General features: G+C 37.9%; 2 protein-coding genes across 6 annotated transcripts in view; one reads left to right on the forward strand and one right to left on the reverse strand.

Annotated features, from left to right (window-relative positions):
* Window positions 1-550: 550 nt before the first annotated feature.
* Window positions 551-8,551, forward strand: SRP14 (signal recognition particle 14). Of its 2 annotated transcripts, XM_017829770.1 has the most exons (7): window positions 551-635; window positions 1,102-1,174; window positions 1,782-1,894; window positions 2,430-2,462; window positions 2,799-4,161; window positions 7,232-7,375; window positions 8,474-8,551. In XM_017829770.1, exons 1-5 carry the CDS (start codon window positions 612-614, stop codon window positions 2,886-2,888), a joined length of 333 nt encoding a protein of 110 aa, XP_017685259.1. In that variant the 5' UTR covers window positions 551-611; the 3' UTR covers window positions 2,889-4,161; window positions 7,232-7,375; window positions 8,474-8,551. The 2 variants fall into 2 exon arrangements, with proteins under 2 accessions (XP_017685259.1, XP_017685260.1); XM_017829771.1 differs by lacking the exon at window positions 7,232-7,375.
* The window catches only part of EIF2AK4 (eukaryotic translation initiation factor 2 alpha kinase 4), a 37,141-nt gene continuing 15,609 nt past the window's right edge, over window positions 4,443-25,974 (reverse strand). For 2 of the 4 annotated variants that reach the window (XM_017829768.1, XM_017829766.1), the window contains 22 exons: window positions 25,545-25,624; window positions 23,982-24,083; window positions 23,254-23,304; window positions 22,017-22,253; window positions 21,348-21,423; window positions 19,610-19,731; window positions 19,136-19,185; window positions 18,876-19,044; window positions 18,280-18,396; window positions 17,815-17,880; window positions 17,096-17,266; window positions 16,448-16,582; window positions 16,213-16,320; window positions 15,308-15,436; window positions 13,890-13,976; window positions 12,461-12,573; window positions 11,640-11,698; window positions 10,407-10,504; window positions 8,438-8,506; window positions 7,830-7,874; window positions 6,589-6,713; window positions 4,443-5,351 (listed from right to left, as the gene is read on the reverse strand). In XM_017829768.1, coding sequence (XP_017685257.1) covers window positions 5,297-5,351; window positions 6,589-6,713; window positions 7,830-7,874; window positions 8,438-8,506; window positions 10,407-10,504; window positions 11,640-11,698; window positions 12,461-12,573; window positions 13,890-13,976; window positions 15,308-15,436; window positions 16,213-16,320; window positions 16,448-16,582; window positions 17,096-17,266; window positions 17,815-17,880; window positions 18,280-18,396; window positions 18,876-19,044; window positions 19,136-19,185; window positions 19,610-19,731; window positions 21,348-21,423; window positions 22,017-22,253; window positions 23,254-23,304; window positions 23,982-24,083; window positions 25,545-25,624 — 2,264 coding nt within the window. In that variant the 3' untranslated portion in view covers window positions 4,443-5,296. Of the gene's footprint in view, window positions 5,352-6,588; window positions 6,714-7,829; window positions 7,875-8,437; window positions 8,507-10,406; window positions 10,505-11,639; window positions 11,699-12,460; window positions 12,574-13,889; window positions 13,977-15,307; window positions 15,437-16,212; window positions 16,321-16,447; window positions 16,583-17,095; window positions 17,267-17,814; window positions 17,881-18,279; window positions 18,397-18,875; window positions 19,045-19,135; window positions 19,186-19,609; window positions 19,732-21,347; window positions 21,424-22,016; window positions 22,254-23,253; window positions 23,305-23,981; window positions 24,084-25,544; window positions 25,625-25,974 lie in introns of those variants that run through there. The other 2 variants (XM_017829767.1, XR_001877174.1) reach the window with 2 other exon arrangements.

A 25,974-nucleotide genomic window follows, 5' to 3' on the forward strand; every position in this document is an offset into this window, starting at 1 on the left:
AGCACCTATGAACCCCAGAGCAGCTTTCCCCTTTCATCTGTATGCAAGGCACAATCTTTCACTTTTGTTAGGTCCACGGAGGAAAAATAAATCTATTTTCCTAGTGAGAAACACAAAAAGGCAGTAGATCACACGCTATTTCCGTGTGCTCCGCGTCGACTAACCCGGGCCTGACTGAAAACTCCCCTTTCCCAGAACCCGCCCCTCAGGAGCTTCAAGTGTTAGGGATGCGAAGTGCCCTCTCGCCCCTGCCAGACGCAGGTTTCTTGTACAAGTTCAGGGATCTGGCTCGTTTAGTCTCAAATCCCACCCTTCAGCGCCAGCCGCGCTCAGCAGGGCGCTTGGCACAGGCCGCTTCGGCACTTCCCTGGGGGTCCCGGCCGGTTTCCATTGCCCGGGGCGGAGGCCACGGCACGTGCAGCTGCACCCGCGCCCGGCGGTGCCAGAGGCGGTGCCAGAGGCGGTGCCAGAGGCGGTGCCAGAGGCGGTGCCAGAGGCGGTGCCAGAGGCGGTGCCAGAGGCGGTGCCGCCCCGTGAGCTCCCCCCGCCCCGCTGACGTGGCGCTGCCGCTGCCCTGCGCCTGCGCGCGCGTTGGTTCCGGCGCGGGCAGGATGGTGCTGCTGGAGAGCGAGCAGGTGCCGGGCCGGGCGGCGCCGGGAGCGCGGGGCGAGCTCCCTGTGCCGCCGCGGGGGCACCGAGGGAGAGGAGGAGGGTGGGAAGGAGGGAGAGGGGCCCGCAAAGCCCAGCGGCGGCCCCGGCGGCGGGGGAGCCGCTGCGGGGGAGGGGAGCGGAGCGGAGCAGGGCGAGCGTCGCTGTGCCCATTGACTCGGGCGGGGGGGAGGGCAGGAGCGCCGGGGCCGCGGGAGGTGCGGGGAGCTCAGATCCCGTGTCCGGAGTCAGAGCCGCGGACCAGGCCGGGCCGCCCCTGGCTGCGGCCTCGTGTCCTGCAGCTCCGGCGTGGGGAAAGCCGGGAGCTCGCCTTCCCTCGACGCTGGCTCCTGCGGCATGGAGAGCCTGGGGCGAGGCAGGGGCTGCGCGGGGAGAGGGGCTCGCCGTTGTGTGGTGCTCCCCAACCACGGTCGGGTCTCTTTTCTCTTGCAGTTCCTGACGGAGCTTACCAGGCTGTTCCAAAAGTGCAGAACTTCCGGGAGTGTTTTCATAACGCTGAAGAAATGTAAGTTTTGAATCTAGTACTGGACTAAGGAGGTGTTCCTCTACACCTGATTGAGTGTTGTCAGCAGGTATTTTAAAAGATATAGTTGTAATCCAGGGTGTCTGGAAACAAGAGCAGTCATAGGGACAAAGCAATCAGCTGGTGTACTAATGGTACTGCCATTTCAGACTGTATTTCAGAGTGCAGGAGATATGGGACTTTCTGATTGCCAAACAATAATTGAAAAGCACTACATTTCTATACAAGGAGAATTCCAGTGTTGCTTTGGTCTGTTCATGTTCCTCTGGTTCTTGGCTAGCTGGCACTACTTGAGAGGCCCTGTGTGGGAGGTAGCAGGATGACATGCACTTAAAGCACACTGCTGCTGGAGCAGGTGGTTCATATGGCATGTTGGGGTGAGGATTTACTTTATTTTTTCTGGCAGATGTAGCTCATGGAACAGATCCTTCTGGTGTTACAGAGTCAGAGGTCTGTGAACAGTTTGTCAGTTCAGATGGCCTTGAATTCCAAGGTGTTTTACAGATCATGAGCATGTTTTTAACATCTAATGTCAGAAGCCATCTCTTGATTTTAACGAAATACAGATAAACATTCTCTTTCAATACAGATGATGGCCGAACAAAACCAGTCCCACGCAAAGGCCACGTAGAAAGTTTTGAACCAGCAGACAATAAGTGTCTTCTAAGGGCAACTGATGGAAAGAAGAAAATTAGCACAGTGGTAAGTGACAACTTTGAGTTAGAAAGATTAGTGGCCTTATGGGTCTTTGATTTAATGCTCTGTATTTTAAGTAAAATTTCAGAAACTGTTAACTAGAAGTTGAAAACCTGATGTGTGTTTACTTTGAATGAGGGATTGGGAAAGGATTTAGCTGACCTTAGCTCTCCTCTGCGATGTGACACAAGGAAAAATGTTACTTTGAGAAATGGTTGAGTGAATCTGGGCTGCAGTGCTTTTATGGCCCTACAAGTTAATCAAATCTTCCTCTGAATGTTCCTTCACATTCTTCCCATTTGAAAACACATGGATTAGGGATGAATGGCCTCTAGAGGATTTTGTTAATCAAGTAGCATTTTCAGCTTTCTAAATGAGAGAAGTCTCATATCAGTCCAGCCTATTGGCCACTGAATGTAATGAGTGGACCCAACTGCTGCTAGAAAGACTATATGCTATCTGGTGGATAAACATGTAGTGATACTTGGTTTGTAATGCAAGCCAGAGTTTTCTTGGTTAACCTTCAGTATTACTTTTGTAGGTGAGCTCAAAGGAAGTAAATAAATTCCAGATGGTAAGTTTTGTATGCCTTTTATCTTCCCTTTCTGTAGGTATTGTTAATGGTCAGCTGGAAGCACTGCACAGCTGTGAATAGGTTGATTCTGTGCTGAACTGCTATATAGATTAACCTTAGACTACTCATCCATCTGCATTTGTTTAAAAAATAGTCTTTTATTTTATCCAACTTTGTGCATTGGTTTAGAAACAGTATGTTCGCAGTGCAGGGTGTAAGAGCGTTATTCTGAGAAAATGCAGATAACTATCCCTTAGTAGTATGTAAAATGCTACTTCTCACATATTGTCATTTAAATATTTGGGTTTTTTTAAATGGTTCCAATTGTTGTTTCAGGCATATTCAAATCTGCTGAGGGCTAACATGGATGGCTTGAAGAAAAAAGACAAGAAAAGCAAAACCAAGAAAAGTAAAGCAACACAGTGATGGAACAGTGTCCTACCATCACCATAACAGACTTGACCCTCACTCAAAGCAAAGTCCATTTCTTTTTGAGTTACCACTTGTCTTTGGCTTTCCTTCCAGCAGGATACTGGGATATGAACAGTACTTTTGTTTAAACTGACAGCAGAGGTGCTTTCTTTGGATTGTGGTGTGGTAGGAGTATGTACAGTGTTATACTAAAATAGTTTTAGACTCAGAAGTTTTGTACTTATACTGCTACTGTTTGTAAAATCTGTTTGGGGGGTAACACAGGGTGAAGAGAAATGCACCATACCAGAAACAAAATAAGACTGGAGGAGGAGCCCCAGTGACAGATGCCTAGTTTTATACATGAGCCTCAGTAATAACAGGGAAAGCAGGTGCCAACATATTATCAGGAACAGCTGCTTTCCTGTTTGTGTGTCTTAATCTGAGGGACATGTCTACATGATGTAGTGTGGATATCCTTAAGGCAGCCAGCACAGTGCTCGAGCTCTTGTAGAGCCAGGCAGCTGTGCCTTCACTCCATGCTGATCCAGCTGTGCTGTCCCTGGGTGGGGGGAGGGTAGGACTTTGCATCATGTTCCCTTCAGACATGGCTTAAAAATGCTCATGTCATCTAAACTTTTATTTTTTTTAAACTTCATCCTTCAATATATTTGGGGATCTGAATTTTCCTTCCTTCATATGAGCAGATGTAAAAATACTTAATTGTTCCTATTAAACATAATGAAAAATGGATTTGGTTGTAATGACTTGTCTTGGTGAATTACTAGGAATGGTACAGTTATCTGTGCCTTCAGGATTGATTCTGCTGATGCTGCTTTGGGTGTTGCTGTTACAACTTTCACAGTTCTCAGAAGTTCTTGGGTTTGTCTTTAAAGTTACCTCTTTATATTTTAACTCTGCACTCCTCTTTACTAAAAGAGCAGAGCAGAAATTATTAAGTAGATATTTCTTAATACAATGAGCCTGCAGTGCTAATGGCAGACATTTGAGTTAGAAAAGGAAAGAGGGGTAAGCTGTTTAAACAGAAGGTAGCAGGTGGGGAGGGATGGTAAACACCAGTATATTTCCAGAAATCTCTAACATTTCTGCATATTCATTTTGCATATTCACTTTGATGTGAAATACAATGCATAGTTAACTATGGCTGCTGTAATTCATCTTCAGATTCTCAGCTTCATTTTTCCTGATGGAGTTGTGCTACTTGCTTCAAGAAGATAATTATAATATTCCCATCATTACTGACTTCAGACTTAATCTGACAACCCAGGTAAGGAAAGCTAGGTCAAAACTTTGGTTATGCCTCAAGCACATGCAGATTACTCTTTCTCTTAGGTTTAGATCCTGCAGGTGTGAAACAAGTGCTTACTTCTGTCAGGTCTTTGTCTCACAGAAGCTTGATTTAAATGCAGAAGTACAGACAGGACAAGCATAGGCAACCAGGCTTGTAACAGCTCTCAGCCTGAAATCTGCCATATTTTATATATAAATTAAAACAGTAGGTTTAAAAAAAAAACAACAACAAAAATCACACAACAATAGTTTATAATGTGTATTTCAAGAAGGCTCAGTAGCTAAACCTTTTATTACATAAAAATTCTTCAAAAAAGTTTACAACAGTTTGTCATAGTTGAAGGCAGTTTATTTCCCTAGTTCTTGAACTGAGGTTTCTCATTGCAGTACTACTGTTGCATAAAAGGCAGTCTGAAATTATTTTAAAAAATTAGTTTTACACCTGTACAGCTGATTTTTGTAGCATAAGGGGCAAGAATTACATGGTAATACATAGCTGTGGCTATAGTCAGACTCACTCCGTAATTGCCTATAAAACATTTATTTCCACATTTTGACATAATACAGTTTTACATTTGTCATGGTTTAGGAATGGTATTCTCCAATAAGGCTGCTGTGCTTTAGGAATGGTGTTCTCCCGTTTAGTGCTTCCACTGAAACCATGTGCTGCTTGCTTCCCCTTCCCCTCTGGCAGGCTGGAGAGGAGAATTGGGGGCACAAAAGGTAAAGATCACAGGCTGAACTAAGAATAATTTACTGGAAACAGCAATGAGATATGAAAACAACAATACTAATGACAGAGGATATAAGAAAGAGGCAAACGATTCCCACGGAAAAAAAGCCTGACTGCTCCCTCTGCCACGCTATGCTGACCTGGAAGAGACCCCCTTCCCCCTATAGAATAATCTCTGGGTCCTGGCCACACCTCCTCCCCCCTACAGCAAAAATTATCCCTGTCCTGGCCAGAACCAGGAAAATATAAATGAAATTCAATTTGGACACAGAAAAAGGCACTAGTTGCCCATCTTGCATTACTACAGCTTTTTGAAATTCCTTTTGACAAAACACTGTTGTCCATTTTTAAGAGCATCCCATAAAAGATGCCTTAAGTGCTAAAACAAAACCTTGTATTCGTCTCGGTAACTGTACAGGATAAGTGCAGGAACCCTGCAGAGGGAAGGAAAAAAAGAAAATTTTAAAACTTTGAAACTGCAGGTTCAAAAGTTATAATTCCTGTGACAAATCATCGCAATAAGATAACAGCAAAGATTGAGTAGAAAAAAAATCAGTGAGTCTTTGTTAGGCTGTCACTGCAATTTTCCCCTTCATCCTTTTTCAGTTGATCTAGCCTGTTCAGTTTTCATTCAGTGATCTGAAGGCTTATGACTAAGCAGTGCTCAGGCATCAAATGGAAAAGTAAGACTTCAGGGACTGCATTACATTCATACCCAACACTGTATGGAATATTATTTGTATGTAATAATTGAGTTCTGTTGCTCCCAGCCCTGCAAGCCCCAGAGAGAAAAACAAAATGCTTCACTTGTTCTTTAGTTGCCATAGTAAATGTTAGCAAACATGAAGGATTTTGGTGCATCTAAGAAAAAGGAACCAAAGTCAGGTTTTAGTCTTATTTAAAGGTTAAGTAGTACATTCAAGTGAAACACAGGTTTAAGAAAATGCATAAATACCCAGGTCTCACTCACTTAACTGTACCAGTACATACAACAGTTGACAATTTGAGGTTTAAAACTGGATGTGTCCAGATTATCTGGACTATCTGGGTTTCAGCCTTACCAGAATCCAACAAGGAGACTATGACTTGAACATATAGGCTTTTATGCTTAGAAAATAGAAATGGCCTTTACTGTACATGTTTGCTTGAAGCTGGGCACTCTTAGCTGTGCCTAACTGCTATTGTATTTCAAAGCAGGAGGAATTAAATGTGGTCATGAGTTTTAAAAGGCAAGCTGAGTCCACTTCATCAGAAAAGAGGGTTTGTTATGTAGCAGTAAATTTGTGTGTATGTGTGTATATATATATATATACATGCATATATGTATATATACATATATACATACACTATATTTACAAAGAAGTATATCTACTATGTATAGCAATATATCTGACTGCATATAGTTGTTTGCTATTAAGTTTAACACAGCAGCAAGTGTGATAGAAGTGGCAATACATTTTAGAGTTTCTTGAAAGGGCTTATAAAAATGAAGAATTTACCGGTAAGTGAGGGTTAGATGACCACTAAACTCTTCCCATACTTTTCAAGGAACTATACTGAGTATTTATTTTTGCCTCAGGGAGAGTGGAAAAAGGAGGACAAAGTAGGAGCAGTCTGAATGCAGAAATAAGGTGGTTTATGTACCTGTCCGTAAGAGCTTAACAAATTTACCTCTTTTCCATTTTGATACTGTAAATTTCATCACAAATTGCTTGTAAGTATGAACATCTCTGTTTGGGCCATCGTGACATCAGCTGTCTCACAGTAGCATCAAAGGCTTGTCTATCTCCATCAAGCTAAGAAAAAAAATTGACAAGGAACTTGTCTTACATTCTCTTGTGAAGGAACTTCACCGGATAGCATGCAGTCTTCTCAATATTATGTAATGTCAATGCTCCTTAATTAAACAGCTTTCAAAGATATGAATACCAACAACACCTGCAACTTTATTAAGAATTTAGGGATCAGTTTCTTAACAAAGTTTAGTGCTAAAAAGGCATAAGCAATGAAAACGGCTCTATCAATTTTGCAGTGCTGGACAGAAGATAATAACTGCGATGTAACGGTGATCAAAAGCGAATGATGCAAGCTAATAGTGTGCATATATATTTAATTTTTTTTTTTTAACTGAAAGCTGATAAACTATCTCCATGATTTGGGCAGACTGGATGAACTAAATATTTTGAAAATGTCTTGAAATGTTTCACTGGGTTTTGATTACCAGACAAGGACTGCTTCAGAGCAGCAAATGAAAGGTCTGAAAATACTAAATGCACTTCCAGGATGCCATTCTTGAGTTTGTTTTTTTTTCCAGGGGTTGGGGAGGCATCCATCTCCCTAGTAAGAGCTTCTGACTTTAAACATAGTGAGTGCTGTCATTGGAGGAAAGAAGAAAGCTTTGCCTTTGTTGTTGTCATCCCCCCTTATCCACCACTGAGCAGTTTCCAAGTTGTTAAAGGTGCCTATATATTATTTATACATTCGCTTTTTATCTTGGCTTCACTAAGAGATGTTTCAACTACTGTACTTGAAACAACTGCCTCTGTATTTTGGGTCCTCCTTCATTAACAGCTTCAAGAAACACCTTTGCTGAAATAGCCATTAATGCTTACTGTTTCTGAAAAAGTGCAGTTAAGACTTAATTTCAGTTAACTATTCTTTGGGAAAAAAATCCCAGAGCTTTGGAGGACTTCCTAATGCTGTCTTGTGTAACTTGGTTATTTGACAAAAAGGCTTTTCTAGTCTCAGTCAAGCCCCTTGGGTAAAAAAGTCCTTTCAAGTTTTAAAACCTAATTCAACCTCCTTGAAAGAAAAAAACTACAATGGGTGAATTTTACATTCCACTTCATTAGGAACAGAATTTATCATCTATTGTTTAATTAGAGTTTTAACAACATTACTTAATTGCTTACCTCTAATGATAAGAAGTGTATCACAGTTGCTTTTGGCAGATCTACCTGTAAAAATACCAAGAAATCAGTACTTAACAGTTCTCTGTTCAATGAGTTTGCCAAGTGAGCCAGACTTTTTGATTTCCAAAGAAGCACTCATGCTGATGGAACTAGGAATTGACAATAATTTTAAACACAGTGTCCATTATGGAAAGTTTTAGATAGGTGCCAGCAAATAGGCAGTATGTTTCCTGAAAAGCATATACCATTTTAAAGGCCTTTGTGACACTGTTAGTGAAGTCTAAAAACTATATATAGACAGGAGTTATGTCGATTTAAATGGAAGTGCAAATCTAGCAGGAACAAGTTATTAAATATACCACAGAGGTTAGTGTAATTACAGCTTAAGAGCTTAAACTTAATACTTGTTAAATTTTGTTCTATGCAACTGTCCCATACATCCCTTTAATACTTTTCAAGTATTAAAGAAACAGGTCATGGGTCTTATTTAACCAGAAGTTTGATATCTCTAAAGTGAGGCGATTGGCAGTAGTTTGTTCCAGACAGGAACTGCATCATCCATTTCAATTAAAACTTTGGAATAATTCAGGCTTCTGCCAAATACTTACAGCTAAAATGTCAATCTCACTTGTTTTCTGTTGCAGGCTAGAAATGAATGTCTGAAGTCTTGTTTGCACCTGGGAACAAAAGATTGGCAAAATTAAAATACACTGCTTGTGTGACAATGGGTTGTAAGTGCTGATTTTCTGTTTCACAGATGAGAAAAGAAGAGGCTGCTTCTAACAGAAGATATAGAACTGTATAATATTTAAATTAAAATTCATGCTTAATATAATTTCCAGTAACAATGTCACAATAATGCTTGATGAACAGAGAGGAAGGAGACTGGGGCTGAGCCACTCTTGCAGCAATTGTAAACACTTGAAAATACTGGCATGGTGCTAAAGCTGACAGAACCAACTGCATGTTACAACGTGGATGCTCACATACCTAGTCAAAACTGCCTTTATGTTTCTGGGTGTTGGATAACTTTTCAGAGGAATGTGAGAACCTGTGACTGGATACAGTGAATCATCTCTAGTTGCAGAAGGACTGATTTTAAAAGTCAAACCAAAAAATGGGTCATGCCTTGTAACACTTTTCCAGAGCAAGCTAGTGATCCTGCAAAGGTAGCACTTTACAAATGTAGTCAGAGCCTTGCATTATGTTGTCTTTTGTACCTTGGAAAAGTTGCTTTTACATATTCAAAACCTAAAACAGTAAGTCTGTTTAGCTCAAAGCTCAGAGTAACAATCAGTTGTTTATTTGGGTTTCAAGAACTATTTATAGGGGAGATTTTTTTGTTGCACATCCAAGTTGGGGGAGAAAATTACAGTTCTGGTTTACCATATACTCTAAATATCTTGAAATTAATAATCCTAAAGGAGAAAACTCTGACATTTGTTTCTAGCATCACCGAATCTCTTCTACATTACTATAATGTCATGTTTTAGGCAGGGTTGTGAGTTTTGATTTTGTGTTTAGTTGGTTGGTTTGGGGATTTTTGGTTTTTTTAAAGCTGCAATTTTTTCTTAGGCCTTTAGTTTTAAGGCAACAGAATGAAATAAAATACATAGAGTATCTGTTACAAACATACTGCAAATTAGAAGTATGATGAACTGGCACCTTTGTGCTGGTTTTGGCTGGGGTAGAGTTAACTTTCTTCACAGTGGCTAGCATAGGGCTATGTTTTGGATTTGTGCTGAACACAGGGTTGATAATACAGAGATGTTTTTGTTATTGCTGAGCAGGGCTTACACAGAAGCAAGACCTTTTCTGCTTTTTGTACTGCCATGTTGGGAAGGGGGCTGGGGGTGCCTGGGAGCATGGGAGGAGACACAGCCGGGACAGGTGACCCACACGATATAACACCATGCTCAGTACGTGAAGTGGGGGGAAGAAGGAACAGGAGGGACCTTTGGAGTGATGGTGTTTGTCTTCCCAAGTAACTGTTACACGTGAAGGGGCCCTGCTCTCCTGGGGATGGCTGAACACCTGCCTGCCCATGGAAGTGGTGAATGAATTCCTTGTTCTGCTTTGCTTGTGTGCTTTCCAGATTTGCTTTCCCTATTAAAATGTCTTTATTTCAATTTGTGAATTTTCTAGCTTTTATCCTTCCAATTCTCTCCCTGATCCTGCTGGTGGGGGAGTGAGCAAGTGGCTGCGTGAGGCTTGATTTTGCTGGCTGGAGTTAAACCACAAAAACCTTTAACACACTTCAGCATTTAGGGATGGGGAGGGGAAGACAAAAAAGAAAAAAAAAGGGAAGTTCCAGAACCATGGTTCCAAGTAAAATAAGATTTATAATGCGTACACACAAGAATGGCTGAGCCACAATATCACAGATAATCCCCAACAACCAAAACATTAAAAAAAGGTGGTCTTTGCCTTCAACCTTTTGCGTTGTTCCTAGTTTATTTTATGAATAATAAACAAATAGGATAAATTTGTGTAAGTTAGGTAGTAGTGGAAATATGAGTTCTACCATTCCTTAACTTTTAAGGAACACTTCTTAATATTTATTTGATGTGTCTGTACCTGAATTTCTTGACGACGCCTGGCACTGGCAGATAATTTTTCAGGAGCTATAACACTAACGTTAGGCACTACGAGAGTTCCATGTGATTCAAATACACCTAAAATGCAAACACAGATTATAAACTAAAACTTACTTCATACAAGAAGTAGTAAGAAACTGAAAATTCACAAATATTAATAAGATAAAATCTGTATATTCAGGGTTTGAAAAGCTGCTGAAAACCTCCAAAGTCTTACAGGACAGTGAGATGTGCATGTAAATTCTCAAATGCTCACTTATGACTTTGAAGGACTGGTTGTTAAGACTAAGAACTTTGGTATTTTACATCAGTTTTCCCTGAAACTAATGAAAAGTTCCAAATGGCTTGCAGAATTTCACAAAGGAATGCAACATACTGAACATCAAAAAAAGAAAAGCTATTACAAGAACAAGGCAGCTATTTAATGCTCAGTCCCACTGCCGAATCAATGACAAAACAAACAAGAAACCCGAACTCCCCTCAATAACTAAAATCTGAAATATCTAATTTTGAAATTCAAATTGCCACTTCTGGTAATTACACACACACAAAACCCCAAGTTAAACACGGCCACCTCTCTCCCTCACTGTTAAGCAAGTGTGTGTGTGAAATATTTCTTCAAAAACAACCACCACCACCCACTATATTAGTAAAGTAACTATCAAGAATACCAAACTTTATCCACACAATAGATACTTAATATTATTCTTTATATACAAAGTTGCATTATCAAATTAAGGAGTGCAAATCCATAGCTAGAAATGTAAAGGTATTTTCATTTGAAAAAAAGTGTTATTTTTAGATTTTTTTAGTAGGGCAATGTACATGGGACTCAACACCGTAACAATCACAAGTCAAGTTACTTTTTATCAGGATGACATCTAATTTCTCCTCAGCTAGGAAAAGTTTGTGGGTTTGGCTTTCCCCCCCCCCAGATCACTGCATCAATGAATGCTTGTATGGAGAATATTCTGTTCACTGGTTTAAGCACTTATTTTGCTAGTGTGGAGAAAAATTCAGTTTTAAATCACTTCAAACAACATTTGAGATTAAGAGGCAGTGTCTCTAACCAGAAGCTCTGCTATAAAATATCTTCTTACTCTGACTTTGGTAATATTTTTAAAATTAATTGTTCCAGCAATATTTTCTTATAAAATAGTTTTTTAGCAGAAAGAAAAAGAACTTGTATGTTTTTAAACTAGATATTAAATACCTGAAATATTAGTAAACAATCCCTTTTGATTTAGTACTGGAAGATTATCTGAGGTTTCTCTAAAAATAAACAAAGACAGGTAAGGAAACAAATTTACAATAATAAAGAAATACTGTAATAGGACAATAGTTTCAGATTATCATTCATACTTATTTAATTCCAACAGATGAACTAGTTTATGGACACTTCCTAGCACATATCTGCAGATTAAATTCTTTTTTTGAACTGACAGGAATCATACGAAATTATATCAAAAAATCAGGTGTAGAAGAAATGCTTCCTATGGATACAAAAAGATGAGCTCCCTATCATGCAAGAGTGATTTAGATCTTAATACAAAAATATATTATGATAATATTCTCTCTGAATTATTAATTTAATCTACTTCTTACAGGTTTCTGTGACAGAATACTAAGGTATCAAAGTAGCATTTATACTTCAGAGCATGCATATTCAAAGAAGCTTTCAAAAATAAGTTTGAATTCATTTACTTTCCACAGTCAAGAATCATTAAAGACAAATCTGCAACTGTTATTACAATCATAGTTATTGCATTTCTCTGTTTAGTAGTACTAAACAAAGGTTTTTCTATTCTCTTTTCAGGGTCTAGAAATAAGGTAACTTTTAGAAAGAATGATTTTCTTTCACTGCTTCTGATAGATCCATTACAAAACACCTGAGAATCAGGTTAGTCATGAAGTTAAATGCCAAGACTGGCTGAGGCCAGAAAAAGGAGAGTGAAACATGGGTAGCAGGAGACATCAACAACCTGTACAAACTACTGCTTGAGTTCAGCATTTCCCATATGTTATGCTACTTACCTACTACATCTTTCGTCACCGGTTTTTGTTTTCAGCTTCTGGATCAGGTGATCTACTAAGTCAGATTCTAAAATCCTTTTCTCCGTCTGTCTGTCTTTCTCAAAGGATTTCACCTACGATGTAGTTCAGTGGTTCTTAAGATTGTTGATTCTTAAAATGTTATATGAATAAACTTATCAAGTTTAATCAAAACCAAACTGGATCAATCATCCATAAAAGGTGAAACAGTGAAAGGTAGGAAGGTATCATCATTACCAATCAATCGCTGCCCATTAAATCTTTGATTAGACTTTTTTTTCCCAACCAACTAATTTTTTCTGTATTCCCAAAGCTTAAACTAGCTTGGCTACTTATACTTAATATGTGATAATTAAATTTTTAACAGAAGGGTTTATAGGTGCAAATACCATATTATTAATAGCTTATTTTTAATTAAGCAATTATGTTAGAATAAGGCCGCCTTTCAGTTTGCAGGAGTTAAACTAAACCATTCAAAACTTAGGAATCTGCACAATCTTTACTGGCAAGAGATTAATCACTAACAACACCATTCCCTTCATTAGCGTATTCTTTCTTGGTTTTGCTTCAATAAAGCCATATTTAAAAGAACGCTCTGTAATAGTCTTGTGGAAGACTTTGATATATCACATTCTCATCATCAAAATCTACTCATTCGTTCAATTAATGCAGTTATTTGTTATCTCTGTTACAATAACAAAGAGAATGAATAACAAGTGAAAAATATTTTAGTAAGGCACATTGGCTTGGTAAAATGTCCGTACCAGATGCTGTCAAATGGTTACTATTTTTTTCAAAGAATTAATCTTTAGTCCAAAAAAAAGATGTTTTTTCTAGTGATACAGAATATTTTAAAACTTTTAACTTCAAAAAAAGGTAGCAGAACCACAGGCTGCAGAGTACAGAAGGTGGTAATTCATGTTGTGACACAGTCCACTCTTTGCATCTTAACCTAAGCTTACAGAGGCAAGCAGTGTGATTCTGACTCTGCCTGTCTGAACTACATTCTTAGATTTATATTTTAGTTGTATTTATTTTGCAACATGAAAAGCTGCCAACTGGAAAGATCGTTAAGTTAACTAACTCATTCTGTAGATTCAAAAAAAATCAGAGACACAGGAAACCTCGTTCCATATAAAATCACCAATAACAAAGTCAACCAATGTTTGCACTAATCTTTCGGACTTTCTTAGAAGAAAGTAGGTCGGTGAATAACAGTGTTATGAAGGGATAAAATGCAGTACTCTTTAGAAGAACATTCTACTACTTAACAAATGAAACTGTATTTACCTCAACTTCACCTACTTAAGTATAATTAATATTATATTAATAATAACAATCGCAGAAACCCCAAATAACAACAATTTATAAATCTGAAACACCATCAAGCATCGTCTGGTCCTACACTTACCTTCACATGACTTCCTTCTTTATCTGACACAAGAGCTACATATGTAATCCCAGAGCATCTACAATACTCCTGCAGTTCTTCCTGGGACTAAAATTTGAACAGGAGAAGGGGAATGGGAAAGAAATTTGACAGATTATAAAATGACCACTTAAGTAATCAAAGTCTCCTATCTTTAAAATAACTTGATATGCAAGTTACACTGCTTATATAAGCTTCTGAGAGAGAAAACTTCATTATGCATATATATTTATTCACCTAATGCTCCTTAAAAATTGAAATCTAAGTCTACATTTAGACAAAGAGAAAGCCTAGGCCCTGCAGTCCTAGTTCTCACATGGAAGGGCTAGCTCTATCTAGAAGTGCAGGGTCTACATAACTGTAAAAATGTGCAGTGTAACATCAATCAACAGTTACCAACCCACTGTCTGCAGCTTTCAGTAATAGCTCAGTCAGTCCTGCATAACTGGTAGTCTGTCACAAAAGCTGAAGCCAGCTGGGTTTCCTGTAAAACCAAGGCTGACTTAACAACATCCTCAGTGCAGAGCTTACTGAAGGGCTTACTATACTGACTTACTCAGCACTGGGTTACAGGACAGCACTAGACAGAGGCAAGAAATACCCAAATCTTCATTCCTTATGAATCACCAAAAAAACCCCCCAAAAGCCCAAAAAACACCTCCCAGCAGATCATAGGAAAAGCATATAATCTGGATTTTTTCCAATTCTGAGGGACTGAAACTGTTGTAAATGTTATGGCAAAAGATTAGAAAAAAGTCAGGCAATTAAGTGAGCTCAAAACTGCCTGCTCTGCAGCACATGACTCAAGATGGGCAACTGCACAGTGTTTCTTTTGTTAGTCACCAACCGGCATACTTAAAGAGGTGAACCAGACTCACAGTCCTCAAGGTAACTGTCACCGCTATTAAAAGGGACTTAAGCACTGTGGTGTAGCTCACTACTCCACTGAGGCAGTACTGCCTAAATCACTGCTTTGTTTCCACTGGAGATAAAAGAGCACAACTCAGCTTGCCACTCTCTCTTCCTCCAACCACACATCTCCTCAAGAACTGTTTTTCTAACAGTAGAATTACATTGGTATTCCCTCTGTACCTGATAAGTCTTCAGCCATCTGGATATTTAAAAGTTAATGCTACCATTCTGTTCTTGATGTGCCCTTTATTAAATATGAAATTTATTAATTGAGAGATCCTTCACTGAGCTTTTAAATCCTCTGGAAGAATGCTGCAAGGCTAGTGAGACTTAACATCACTGGAGCTGAATAGCACCCTACATGTTCAGTACTATGAGTCCATAACTCCATACAACCAGAAACAAACTTGAAAAAGTATGATCTCTGGTTGCACTTATCTAAGAGAACAAAAATACGGTTGGTTAACACATGGAGATAGAAATTCTACCTGGGACCAGTCATACATTATTTCGGCTGGAATTCCTGCAGTCCAGAGTTTCTGAACAATATTGATAGCTCTACCCATTGACATCTGACCAACGCTTACGACCAGCAGGTCACATGAACTGACAGAAACCTGAAGGGAAAGTAAAAACAAGAAGACAATATTAGTCACAAGACCACCTTTTCCCCTTCATAAGGCAGTTAAAGTAACAAAGAAGGATAAATATATCAATGTTTGTCAAAATGCATCAAACTAAAACAAAAAACTCCCACAAAAAACCAACAACAAAAAGGGGGTTAGATTCACCTCTTTTTAGAGCTACAATCTACCTAAGGATGTTTAAAAGTCACTGAATCTTAATCTTTGACACAAAGCATCTTCACAGCATCAGCTTGCAAAGTATTCCAGCCTATTCTGTTCTCTCCTTCCCATTTGGCTTAGCAATGTTCATTATAAAGAAAAATTAATAAAATACACATTCCACAACCAAGTGAAGTTGTTTGACACTGTATAAAGCAGTCCATATTCTTAAAGTTTCCTTCCATCTCCACCTTCTATATTTTTATACAGGAAGAAAAAGTAGGGGAAAAGTAACACTAAATATCTACAGTTGTACTCTTCCATCTGAAAGAATACACAGGCTAAGAAAAATGGGACATTTAAATTGAAAATAAAATGTTGTAAGCCTGAAGATCCCTTCTTCCCCCAACTTTCATTTTACTAAATAATTTTACAAAGAGAAACGCAAAACAAAACAGGTCATCTTGATGTCTGCCTTCTATTTCAGTATGGTATTATTTTACAACACATCTGAATGTCTTATTTTTTGCCCATCTGTAGCTACAATTAAGTTAACGACTGTCAGAAGTCAACAAACAAATCCCCCACTTCCCAGAAAAAAGACTTACAGAATCCTCTACACTGGAAACAGCAGCAGTTATTTTGTCTATAGCTATGCTGACTCCAACAGCTGAAGGAACTGGTCCTACCATCTGTGGCCCTCTAAATTGTGGAATCTCAAAACAAGACAAAAACAAAATGGAAGACCAAATAGTTATCTTGGCAAAATGACAAACAGGCTTCCTATTTTTTCATGGGTTAAAAAAAATAAATCTAAATTCGTTAAAAGATATGAGCACTTACCAGATGATCATATCTGCCCCCTGCAGCAAGAATTTCAGGCACAGTTCTTTGTCTTCTTTTGATGTATGCTACAAACTGAAAGATAATACCATTGTGCTGCTGTATTTTGTAAACGAGTCCCAGATTTATAGAAATCTGTAAAATAAAAATGAGTATGTGCACATACATAATTAATTTCCTGTTAGCAGCATGAATTGAAAACACTGTTTTCGCATAAGGAAGACATATGGAAACATTCCTTATCTCCAGAAATTTAAAATACTATGAAAAACAAGGAAATGATGCTTTAATCTTAAAGTAACCCAAGAAACCTACAGCACAAAACCCAAACAGCAAGCCTCAAGGAAGGTGGAGGCCTTTAGTAGTCACTAGATTTCTGTATTTTTAAAATACTTACAGTTTGTTTTAAAATTTAATAAAACCCCTCCTTTATGCTCTAAATAATGCCTTCAGTCTTGGTTGGGGAAAAAGAAGTCTGTCATTTTATAGAAGATAAGCCACAGACTTCTGACTGGAAGAGGTCAATATTATCACAGGCCATCAAAACACACTTTGATGTGCTTTTTCTGTTCTAAAATATCATTACTTTGTTTCCTGGCAAATTACAAGGCCCAGCAGCCTGTAAATCCATTAATGTATTTTACAAACCTGAAGTTTTATTCCCAGATGCTTTAACAGACCAATGATTTCCTCTAAATCCTTCATGCCATGTTTCAAGAGCTGAGTGACACCTGGCTTTTGTTTTATCATTGTGTTTAAAAATGGAAATACATTACTTGCTTCTCCCTTCTGCTCAATGAATTTGTAGAGTCGAGAAAGCTAAAATGGAAAAATAAAATTATAAACACATGTAGGAACACAGACAGTGCTCATAATAGGTCACATCTGAAAAAAAAAAAAAAAAAAGAAAAATGCTTGACTTTATATTTGTGAGAATAAAATATCTGCCTTTTTTGTTTGTTTTGCTTAGAAGCCTGTTTTAATCTAGTGAGTTGAGGAAAGGAATAGACAGACACAAGTCTCAGAGTGTCCAGAAGTTAACTTCAACTCTTTATGCACATTCATCAACATCCGCAGAATTTTTTTTTTAAAGTTTGTCTCAGTTTGTTTTAGTAAATACCACCGTACAGGATGGTATTAGTTTCCACAACTGAAAAATATGTCTAAAGAAGAAACCTGAACAGTTGTGATACTGACTTCCAGAGAAAACAGAGAACCAAGTCAGACTACTTGGAAAGAGACTATTTTGAACAGCACAAGTAACAGGTTGTTTTTCTTACTCTCATTGATAAAATTACAAAGACAATAAAATATTACTGACTTATGGCAAATTAAAGGGAAATTAACATTGAATTAAAATTACTTACACTATTTGATGTGAGAGAAAGATTACAGAATTTGGCTTCCACTTCCCTTTTAGTTAGCTTTTCAGTCTACAGGAAGAACAGATTCAAATGGCATTTTATTGGATTTTATGCATTATGTACCTATTCAAATGAATTTCATCTATGTTCTCTGCTTATAAATTAGAAAAGACCAACCTGATATTAAGATAAGTTTTAAAGTTTATATTGACTAGCCTGCCAGTTCTTGATTATACAGGTGAATAATTCTCTCATAAATATACATTAAAAAAATCATCTTAAACCATCCCAACCCAGAAGTAACAAGAAAAGTAATTATTCTGTGTTTACAGCCCAAAGATAGCCAGCCTTTTTATGTATCAACAGGATATCCCTGGTTATGCTGGCAATGGGCTTTTAGACAGCTCCACAAAATAGGATACTCTACAGTGGTGATTACAGAAATTAGATTAATAACTAATGCCTTACCACAGCATCATATAGAATGATGTAGACTTGATTGAGTTTGTCCTCTGGTATCCCACAGTGCAAAAGTATAGCTTTCAGTAAGGCCGTGTGGTTCAAATAAATACTGTAATTTCTTTCCTAACAAAGTATAACATAAAAAGAAGAAATGAAAAAGGCAAGTTTTACTGCATTGTGCTTTGCTTAAAAAAAACAAACCCCACACAAAACAGAGGCTTCCTAAACGTTTAGTAATAGTTCAAAACTAACTTCAAACCTCTTCTTTCACTACCTTACCTTCCATCTATAACTAAAGAATGGCAAGTCTTGTCCCATTCTACAATAATCACTTGCGTGACAGCAAAAAGACATTATTTCAATGGCACTGTAAAGGATTCAATTATTATTTCTTTTGCACATAAACCCATGCTTCATTTTAAGTTTACCTACAAAACATATTTTTTATTTGACAGTGTTCTATAATTGACTATCGATAAAAAGTGAAAGTGTACTCGTGAAGGTTAAACGAAGTATCCTTTTGAAATACACTAGACTAAATATCTACTTAGATTAAATTTTTAGGATGGAAAGAGAGCAAAAGGGCTGATCAGACAATCTACCTGTAGCACTGAAAACTCTTGAATGATTTCTGAAATGGCATAAATTGTTTCTGCTATAGGCAAAAAGCTATTTCCGGTAGATGTGACGATGTCAAATGCACATTCTAGGAGTTCTTTGGGATGACAGCGGTCTAACTTCCGAGGTCTGAAAACTCGCTCTATACAGTATCTAAAGAAAACATTGAAGAATGAATCAACCTCTTCAGGAGTCACTGTCAAAGCATGGTATCCGTGCAAAACATCACCTCTATGTCTCTTACCTTTTCAAGTTTGATATGTTATTTCTAGCTACAAATCTTGCAAAAGGAATCTGAAAAACAAAATACATGAAAATTGTTGAAACAAAACAGTCAGTCTGACTGGGCTCTGTACCTGGAGACGAACTACTACCATGCAGTTACAGTTGTACTCTCATATGTGTAATATAATGCCTTAAATACTTGCCATAACCAAGTAATATTAATCTCATCATCCTTGCTGCAAGTTTTAAATAAAAACATTATTTTCACCTATGTGTAAAATAAAAAAAAAGTCTATTTCTTCAATATGTCATCAGGGTTCCAGCTGATGACTGGAGTAAAGACTAGGAGTAAAAAACAGGAGTAGAGGAACAGACACAGAAAGGTACAGAAGCATAAGACTAAACCAAATTTGTAACTAGTGAATCAAAGGAATCTGCAAACATCATAGCACACTTCAAACCAAGCTTTGCCTACAGAGATCATACTACTTACCCTGAGGTCATAAGGAAGCATTACCAGCATCCCACTGTGATCCATGAAATATGAAGCTTCATTATGTTCATATAGTTTCCTATTTCTGGGCATTAGCAGTGGAGTATGAAGCTTGATGGCTCCTGCACAAAAATCAGAAAATACTATTCTCTCATTTCAGAAGTAACATCTGCTTTTTACAAGTTCATGAACAACCTTGCAGGGCATGATAATGTAAATCCATGCGTTTTAAAAACTACATTAAGTGTATTTAATAGACTTCCCTCTTCCACATTTAAACAAAAGCATAAAACAAACTTAGATGTTCTATCTCGCATATTTCTTAGACTCAGCAGGCAGCCCACAGAGTAAAAGAGGAGACTGCCAATTCCACAGCCCAGCTGAATCCTCACCTTGCCATTCCTCTTTAAACACCACCTTTCACAAAGGCATGCATATGAAACAGATGAGAATCTCTGCAGTTACCAGTGGTACTTGCTTTGGTCTAGAGGCACTTCCATATAGAACAAATGCTGTCTTAAAAACATACTAAAAGTGTTTATGTATCATTTTAAAACCTCAAATACTTCTTTTTTCTGACTATGTTTTGCTATATTTGCTATATTTTGTATGAATCTCATCTTCATTGAAACCTTACTACCAATAATATCCGTCATCACTGAAACATATTTTCCTGTTTTAAATTCCCTAGTGATTCTCATAGAAGTTTAACTCATGTCTTCATTTAGATTTCAACATAAGCTTTTAAATTAGAAAGAAAAAGCCCCACATAGAAAGAAATTATTCTAACCATTACAGATGGTAGATAAAATCTAATAGAAAAAACAATATATATGTATCCCCCCCTTTTTTCCCAAAAGAATGAAAACATTTCAGTTTCTAAAATGCTGACAAACTTTCCAAAGTCTGTCAAGCTTTAAAGAGGTGGAGGGGAGAGAGCAACTTATTTCTTGACTTCACATTTCTTAGTTTCCTGTTCTTCTGTATTGCCAAATTTTAATCATGTTTAATGAGTTTATGATATATTAAGAAATCTCACAGTTTATATTTTAAAAGTCTCTATATTCCTATAAAATAGTATCATGAACACCTATAAATCAACACAATTTATAACACTGCAAGTGTGACAGTGTCTGCATAAATTTTCTTCCTTTCAAAAACTAAATTTAAGCAAATACTATTACTAATGACTGGACAGATTCCTGGAAATTAAAACAGAAGACTACTAAACATCAATAGCATCAGCTTTGGCTCAGGAAGTTCCTGAAGAGCAAGGCATTGCCAAGAGTAGTATTACTGAAAGTACCATTATATGCTTACTGTTTCCACATTCTTTCTTATGCCTTTCCCATTCTGGCCATGTTCAGAGAGAGGTTATGGTACTACATGGATGCTTGGTCTTTCACTCTAGAACTACCCTTATATTCAGATCTAGATTTTGCATAACTCTCCTTACCTTAAAAGCTCATACTGACTTATCAGAACAACCATGTACATTCAAAAACATAATTAAGATTTTCACTGTTCTTTTTGTAGAAAATGTGAATCATTCAGATTTGATATAAGTAGCTATTACTGGCATGACAAAATAACAATAAAAAATATTATAAAAACTTCAAATGATGTGCAGCTATTGAACATACTTTCTGACTCCTCTTACAGCAGTAAAACCATTCCATTCTCCTAAATCCACTCAGTCACAAAAAATGAAATGAATGACTTTTGTAAACACACCCACCGTGTCTTTTAAATATCCGGCTGACAATCTCACATACATGCTGCTGTATCTTGGCTGCCCAAACAGAAAAACTACCCTGAAACCATCACAAATAAAAAGTACATATATAATTCACATGCAATGAACACTCTGTGTAGGCAATCATTCCAGGTAATATAGGCAATAAACAATCTGCTACCTTGTCCCACTACAATAAATTGCAATGCTTACAATAATAAAAAATAACTAGAACTATGCAAAGCATTATTGTACTGTGTTACCTTGTATTTCTTTAGATTCAGAAATTTAACAGCAGTTAAACCAAGAAGAATCACTTTGATTAGAAAGGGAAAAAAAACAGTCAGAGGCAACACTTTCTGTTGGCAATCAGATGGAAGTACCACTAGTTTAACAGAAATTCAGAGTAAAGAAAGTAATCATCTGGACTAAAGCTTTAGTTGCTACAAACACTGCTGGTTTCTTCACTGAAGAAAGGCTCAAAGGCAAAGTGGCTATTCAAACCCACACAGTACAGATCATAGTTTTAAATGGGAACCAAGGTGAAGGTTAATCTTAAGAGATAATGCGATTCTTTCAAACAGGTTAGAGTTTATCCATATAAACACATTCTTTTAAAATTCAACACAGGGAAAAAAGCCAAACCCATGCATCCCCCAAACACCTACAAACCTTCAGCGTATCACTGTCATAGGTATAGTCTATTGCTGGAGATATACGCTGTGAAAATATCTGACTCATCATGGTCCGGTAGGCCTTGCCATCCACATTTGCTAAGGTATGGTGGAGTACTTCATGGAGTTCAGACTCTTCCATTTGTGGTGGTGGAAGATGTTCACTTTTTAACAGCTCCACAGCTGTTGGTCGTGCTGCAGGATCATGGTTTAGGAGCCATGTAATAACTGATCTCTACAAATTATATCAAAATGTTATAGATTAGAAAGGTTTTGTAAATTAGAGTGTTTACAACAAATCTTAGTCACATTACTTTAATAAAAAAAATGAGACTTTACAGGGGACAAAAAAAAAGCAGAATCTGAACCTCTACGGTGCATATTATTTGCTTATTAAATTCTAAGTATCTTCTATTATCATCTGAATAAATTTACTAAACTACAAAAATTATTAGAAATGTGCCTTCTGGATTGACAAGATATGTAATATCCTTATCCTTTGTTGTTCCATGGTGTGCTAGCTCTGGCATTTCTTTTTCTACAAAGTTATGAAAAAGCAGAATTGTGTGCATGAAAACAAAAGATTTGAGAGACACAAATATTAAAGAAGGGGGAATCTTCCTGGCATATTTCCGTAAAATGTACAAGATGGAAACATTTTTGTGGTGCTAGTAACATGCAGATTGCTATTCTACAAGCATAACAGACAAAAAATTAATACTAATGGTCAACCAAAGAGTTGACCAGCACAAGGGAAAAGCTATCTAGATGGTCCAAAAAAGATTACACTTATTAATTCAACACTCTGCCATGGAGGCATCCAGAACAGCTCTTGGAAGCTCTTTCAAGCTCGGAGTAGCCAACTGAGCTTGCACATCTTTTTCTGTTATGTGACATGGATTTATTTCAAATAGATTAGGTTAAAAGTTAAACAATTTAAAGCTGCCATTTCTCTGAGCATAAAAAGTCAAAATTGTCTCTCAGAGCTTAAAAGGTGTGCCAGTGAATGCTAAATTTCTTTATGACTGTGCTCAGGGAATTTTGTGGGTAAATATATTTCCATGTCAACTCAGAGTACTCTTTTGAGATTTTCTTTCCTTACTTTGTTCTAATGTCATGTAAGAACTTGGCAGAGCATACTAAGTGGGGAATTAAATGGGCAATTAGGAAGAAAAAAACATAACTAATGTTTCCTGACAGGGAATACCTAATAGTTAAAATATCTCCAAAATTACCTGCTTTGCATGCTTGACTTCATCAAAATCCTTGGGAAATACAATAGTGGGCTAACAAAAACAAAATTCACATACGAATTACAACAAGCAGTCCAGCTTGCTCAGATTAGTCTTATTTTTAAATTCTACATATTTATACAGAGAAACGAAGCATTTTCATTGCCCGTGGAAAAACAAAAAAAAAAACCAAATAAACAAGTAAACCCCCACATTGCAAAGTTAGTTTGTATAGCTAAAAGGAAAAGAATGCCTTAATGTTGTTTTGTATAATGAAAATACAACTCATAATCACAAGCATTTACCGACTAAAATACCAAATGATTCCTGAGAAAGACCCATCAGGCCTAAACCTATGTATACTAAAGCTGTGATGCCTTTATCTGACATTTACACCTCTAATATTCTCTACTATAAACATTAGTTTCACAGATGGAACAGTGACTGATGGCAATACCATTAGAATCCAGCACATTAAAGGAATCACAGAATCAGAGAATCAGCCGGGTTGGAAGGGACCTCTGAGATCATCAAGTCAAACCCTTGGTCCACTATTGCTGTGGGTCAGTGCCAGCCTGAATTTTATTCTTCACTTTTCATTGTATGTTTTGCAAACTTTGTTTTTAAGCACTCCATATGGAAACATTTTTTGTTATGTTTTGCATGCTTTTACTTCCCTTAACAAACTATTTGATGCATAGAATTAGTATGTTTCATATCTGTGTACTTACCAGCCTTAGCTGACCAAGAACAAAGATCCTTTCTGATGCAGTATTCATAGGATGGTAAGACATTTCAAAGAATATTATACCCAGACTGAACAGGTCCACTTTCTAAGGAAGAAAAAGAAAAAGAAAAACTTACACATTACAATGAATTCTCCAAAGAATAGCAGAGGGAAAAAAAATGTTTAGGTTAAATTTCACGGTGTGTTACAACTGGAGAGAACAGTGGGGGTTTTTGTGCATCTTTTTGTGGGTTTTTTATTATTTATTATGCTGGGGGGAAAGGATGTCATCCAGAGGGACCTGGACAGGCTTGAGATCTGGGCCTGTGTGAATCTCATGCAATTCAACAAGGCCAAGTACAAGGTCCTGCACCTGGGTTGGGGCAATCCCAAGTACAAATACAGGCTGGGCAGAGAATGGATTGGAAGCAGCCCTAAGAAGGATCTGGAGATGTTGGTTGACAAGATGCTCAACATGATCTGACAGTGCACACTTGCAGCCCAGAAATCCAAACTCATCGTGGGCTGCATCAAAAGCAGTGTGACCCAGCAGGCTGAGAGAGGTGATTCTCCTCATCTACTCCACTCTCATGATATACCACTCGGAGTACTGCATCCAGCTCCAGGGCTTCCAACATAAGGAGGACATGGACCTGCTGGAACAAGTCCAGAGGAGGGCCAGAAAGATGATTAAAGGGATGGAGCACCTCTTCTATGAGGAAAGGCTGAGAGAATTGGGATTGTTCAACCTGGAGAAGAAAAGGCTCCGAGGAGACCTCACTGCAGCCTTCTAGTACCCAAAGGGGGTTACAAGCAGGCTGGAGAGGGACTTTGTAAAAAGGCATTTAGTGATAGGCCAAGGGGGAATGGCTTTAAACCGAAAGAGAGTAGGTTTAGATTGGATATTAGGAAAAAATTCTTTACTGTGAGGGTGCAACAGGTTGCTCAGAGAAGTTGTGGATTCCTCATCACTGAAAATGTTCAAGGCGAGGTTAGGTGGGACTTGGAGCAACCTGGTATAGTGGAAGGTGCCCCTGGCCATAGCAGGTTGTTGGAACTGGATGATCTTTGGGCTCCCTTCCAACCTAAACCATTCTATGATTCTATGACTTCCACTTTGAAAACATTCTTGCTTTAAAATTTAGTTTGTCTCTGCATATAAACAGGATTTTCTTTGATGAAAAACAATGCACCCCCACCTTCCAAATCACAGTCTAGAAATCCAGAAGAGCAATATATACTTTTGATGATGACATTTTACCTTAACTAAAGACTGTAAGCTTACTATCCTATTCAGTTATAAAGGTCCTCCATGATTACATGCTTTCAACTTGAAGTTCCTTGCATCCAGTCATGATCACAGCACAGGCAGAAAAACTGGTTTGCCCACATCCTTCTACCCTTGGTTTCCTCTTGAAGGAACATTTAATTCCCCTGATTATCACAGCAATCTCACCACACCCTGTTTCACATTGAATTCACCTTTGTTGAGGAGGAATGATCCAAATCATACCTGGTACACCTTAGATTCCATGCTAGCCTTTTATTAAGTCTACTCAAATCATACCTGATTGTATGTAGATTTAGTGCTTCCCTGGACCTCTGGGCTGACATACAGCGCGGTGCCAACCATCCCCGTCAAATTACCTACACGGCAAAAGATGAGAGTAGAGTTTCAAGTGGGAAAGAAATGCTACATCAAAAAAAACTCCTCTTTCTTCTAGGTTGGAGCTCAGTCCTTATTGAGAGAGACCCAGTTGAGAACAGTTGGCAAAACAAGACACTCAAACTTCGCATGTCAATCTACAGTAGATAAACCTATCTATTGCTATACAGATTTGTAGTAAGTAAGCACATAAATGCTACAACGAAATTTCATTTCCATTACACTCATCACTCATCTTAAGACATACTATGTACTGAAGTTTTCCCAAAACACAAAACTCAGCCTCTAAACAGGCTCAACAGTGTCAAAAAAAACCAACCGAACCCAACCA

This window comes from Lepidothrix coronata, unplaced genomic scaffold (assembly GCF_001604755.1).
Source record: "Lepidothrix coronata isolate B3197 unplaced genomic scaffold, Lepidothrix_coronata-1.0 Scaffold168, whole genome shotgun sequence".
NCBI lineage: Eukaryota > Metazoa > Chordata > Aves > Passeriformes > Pipridae > Lepidothrix > Lepidothrix coronata.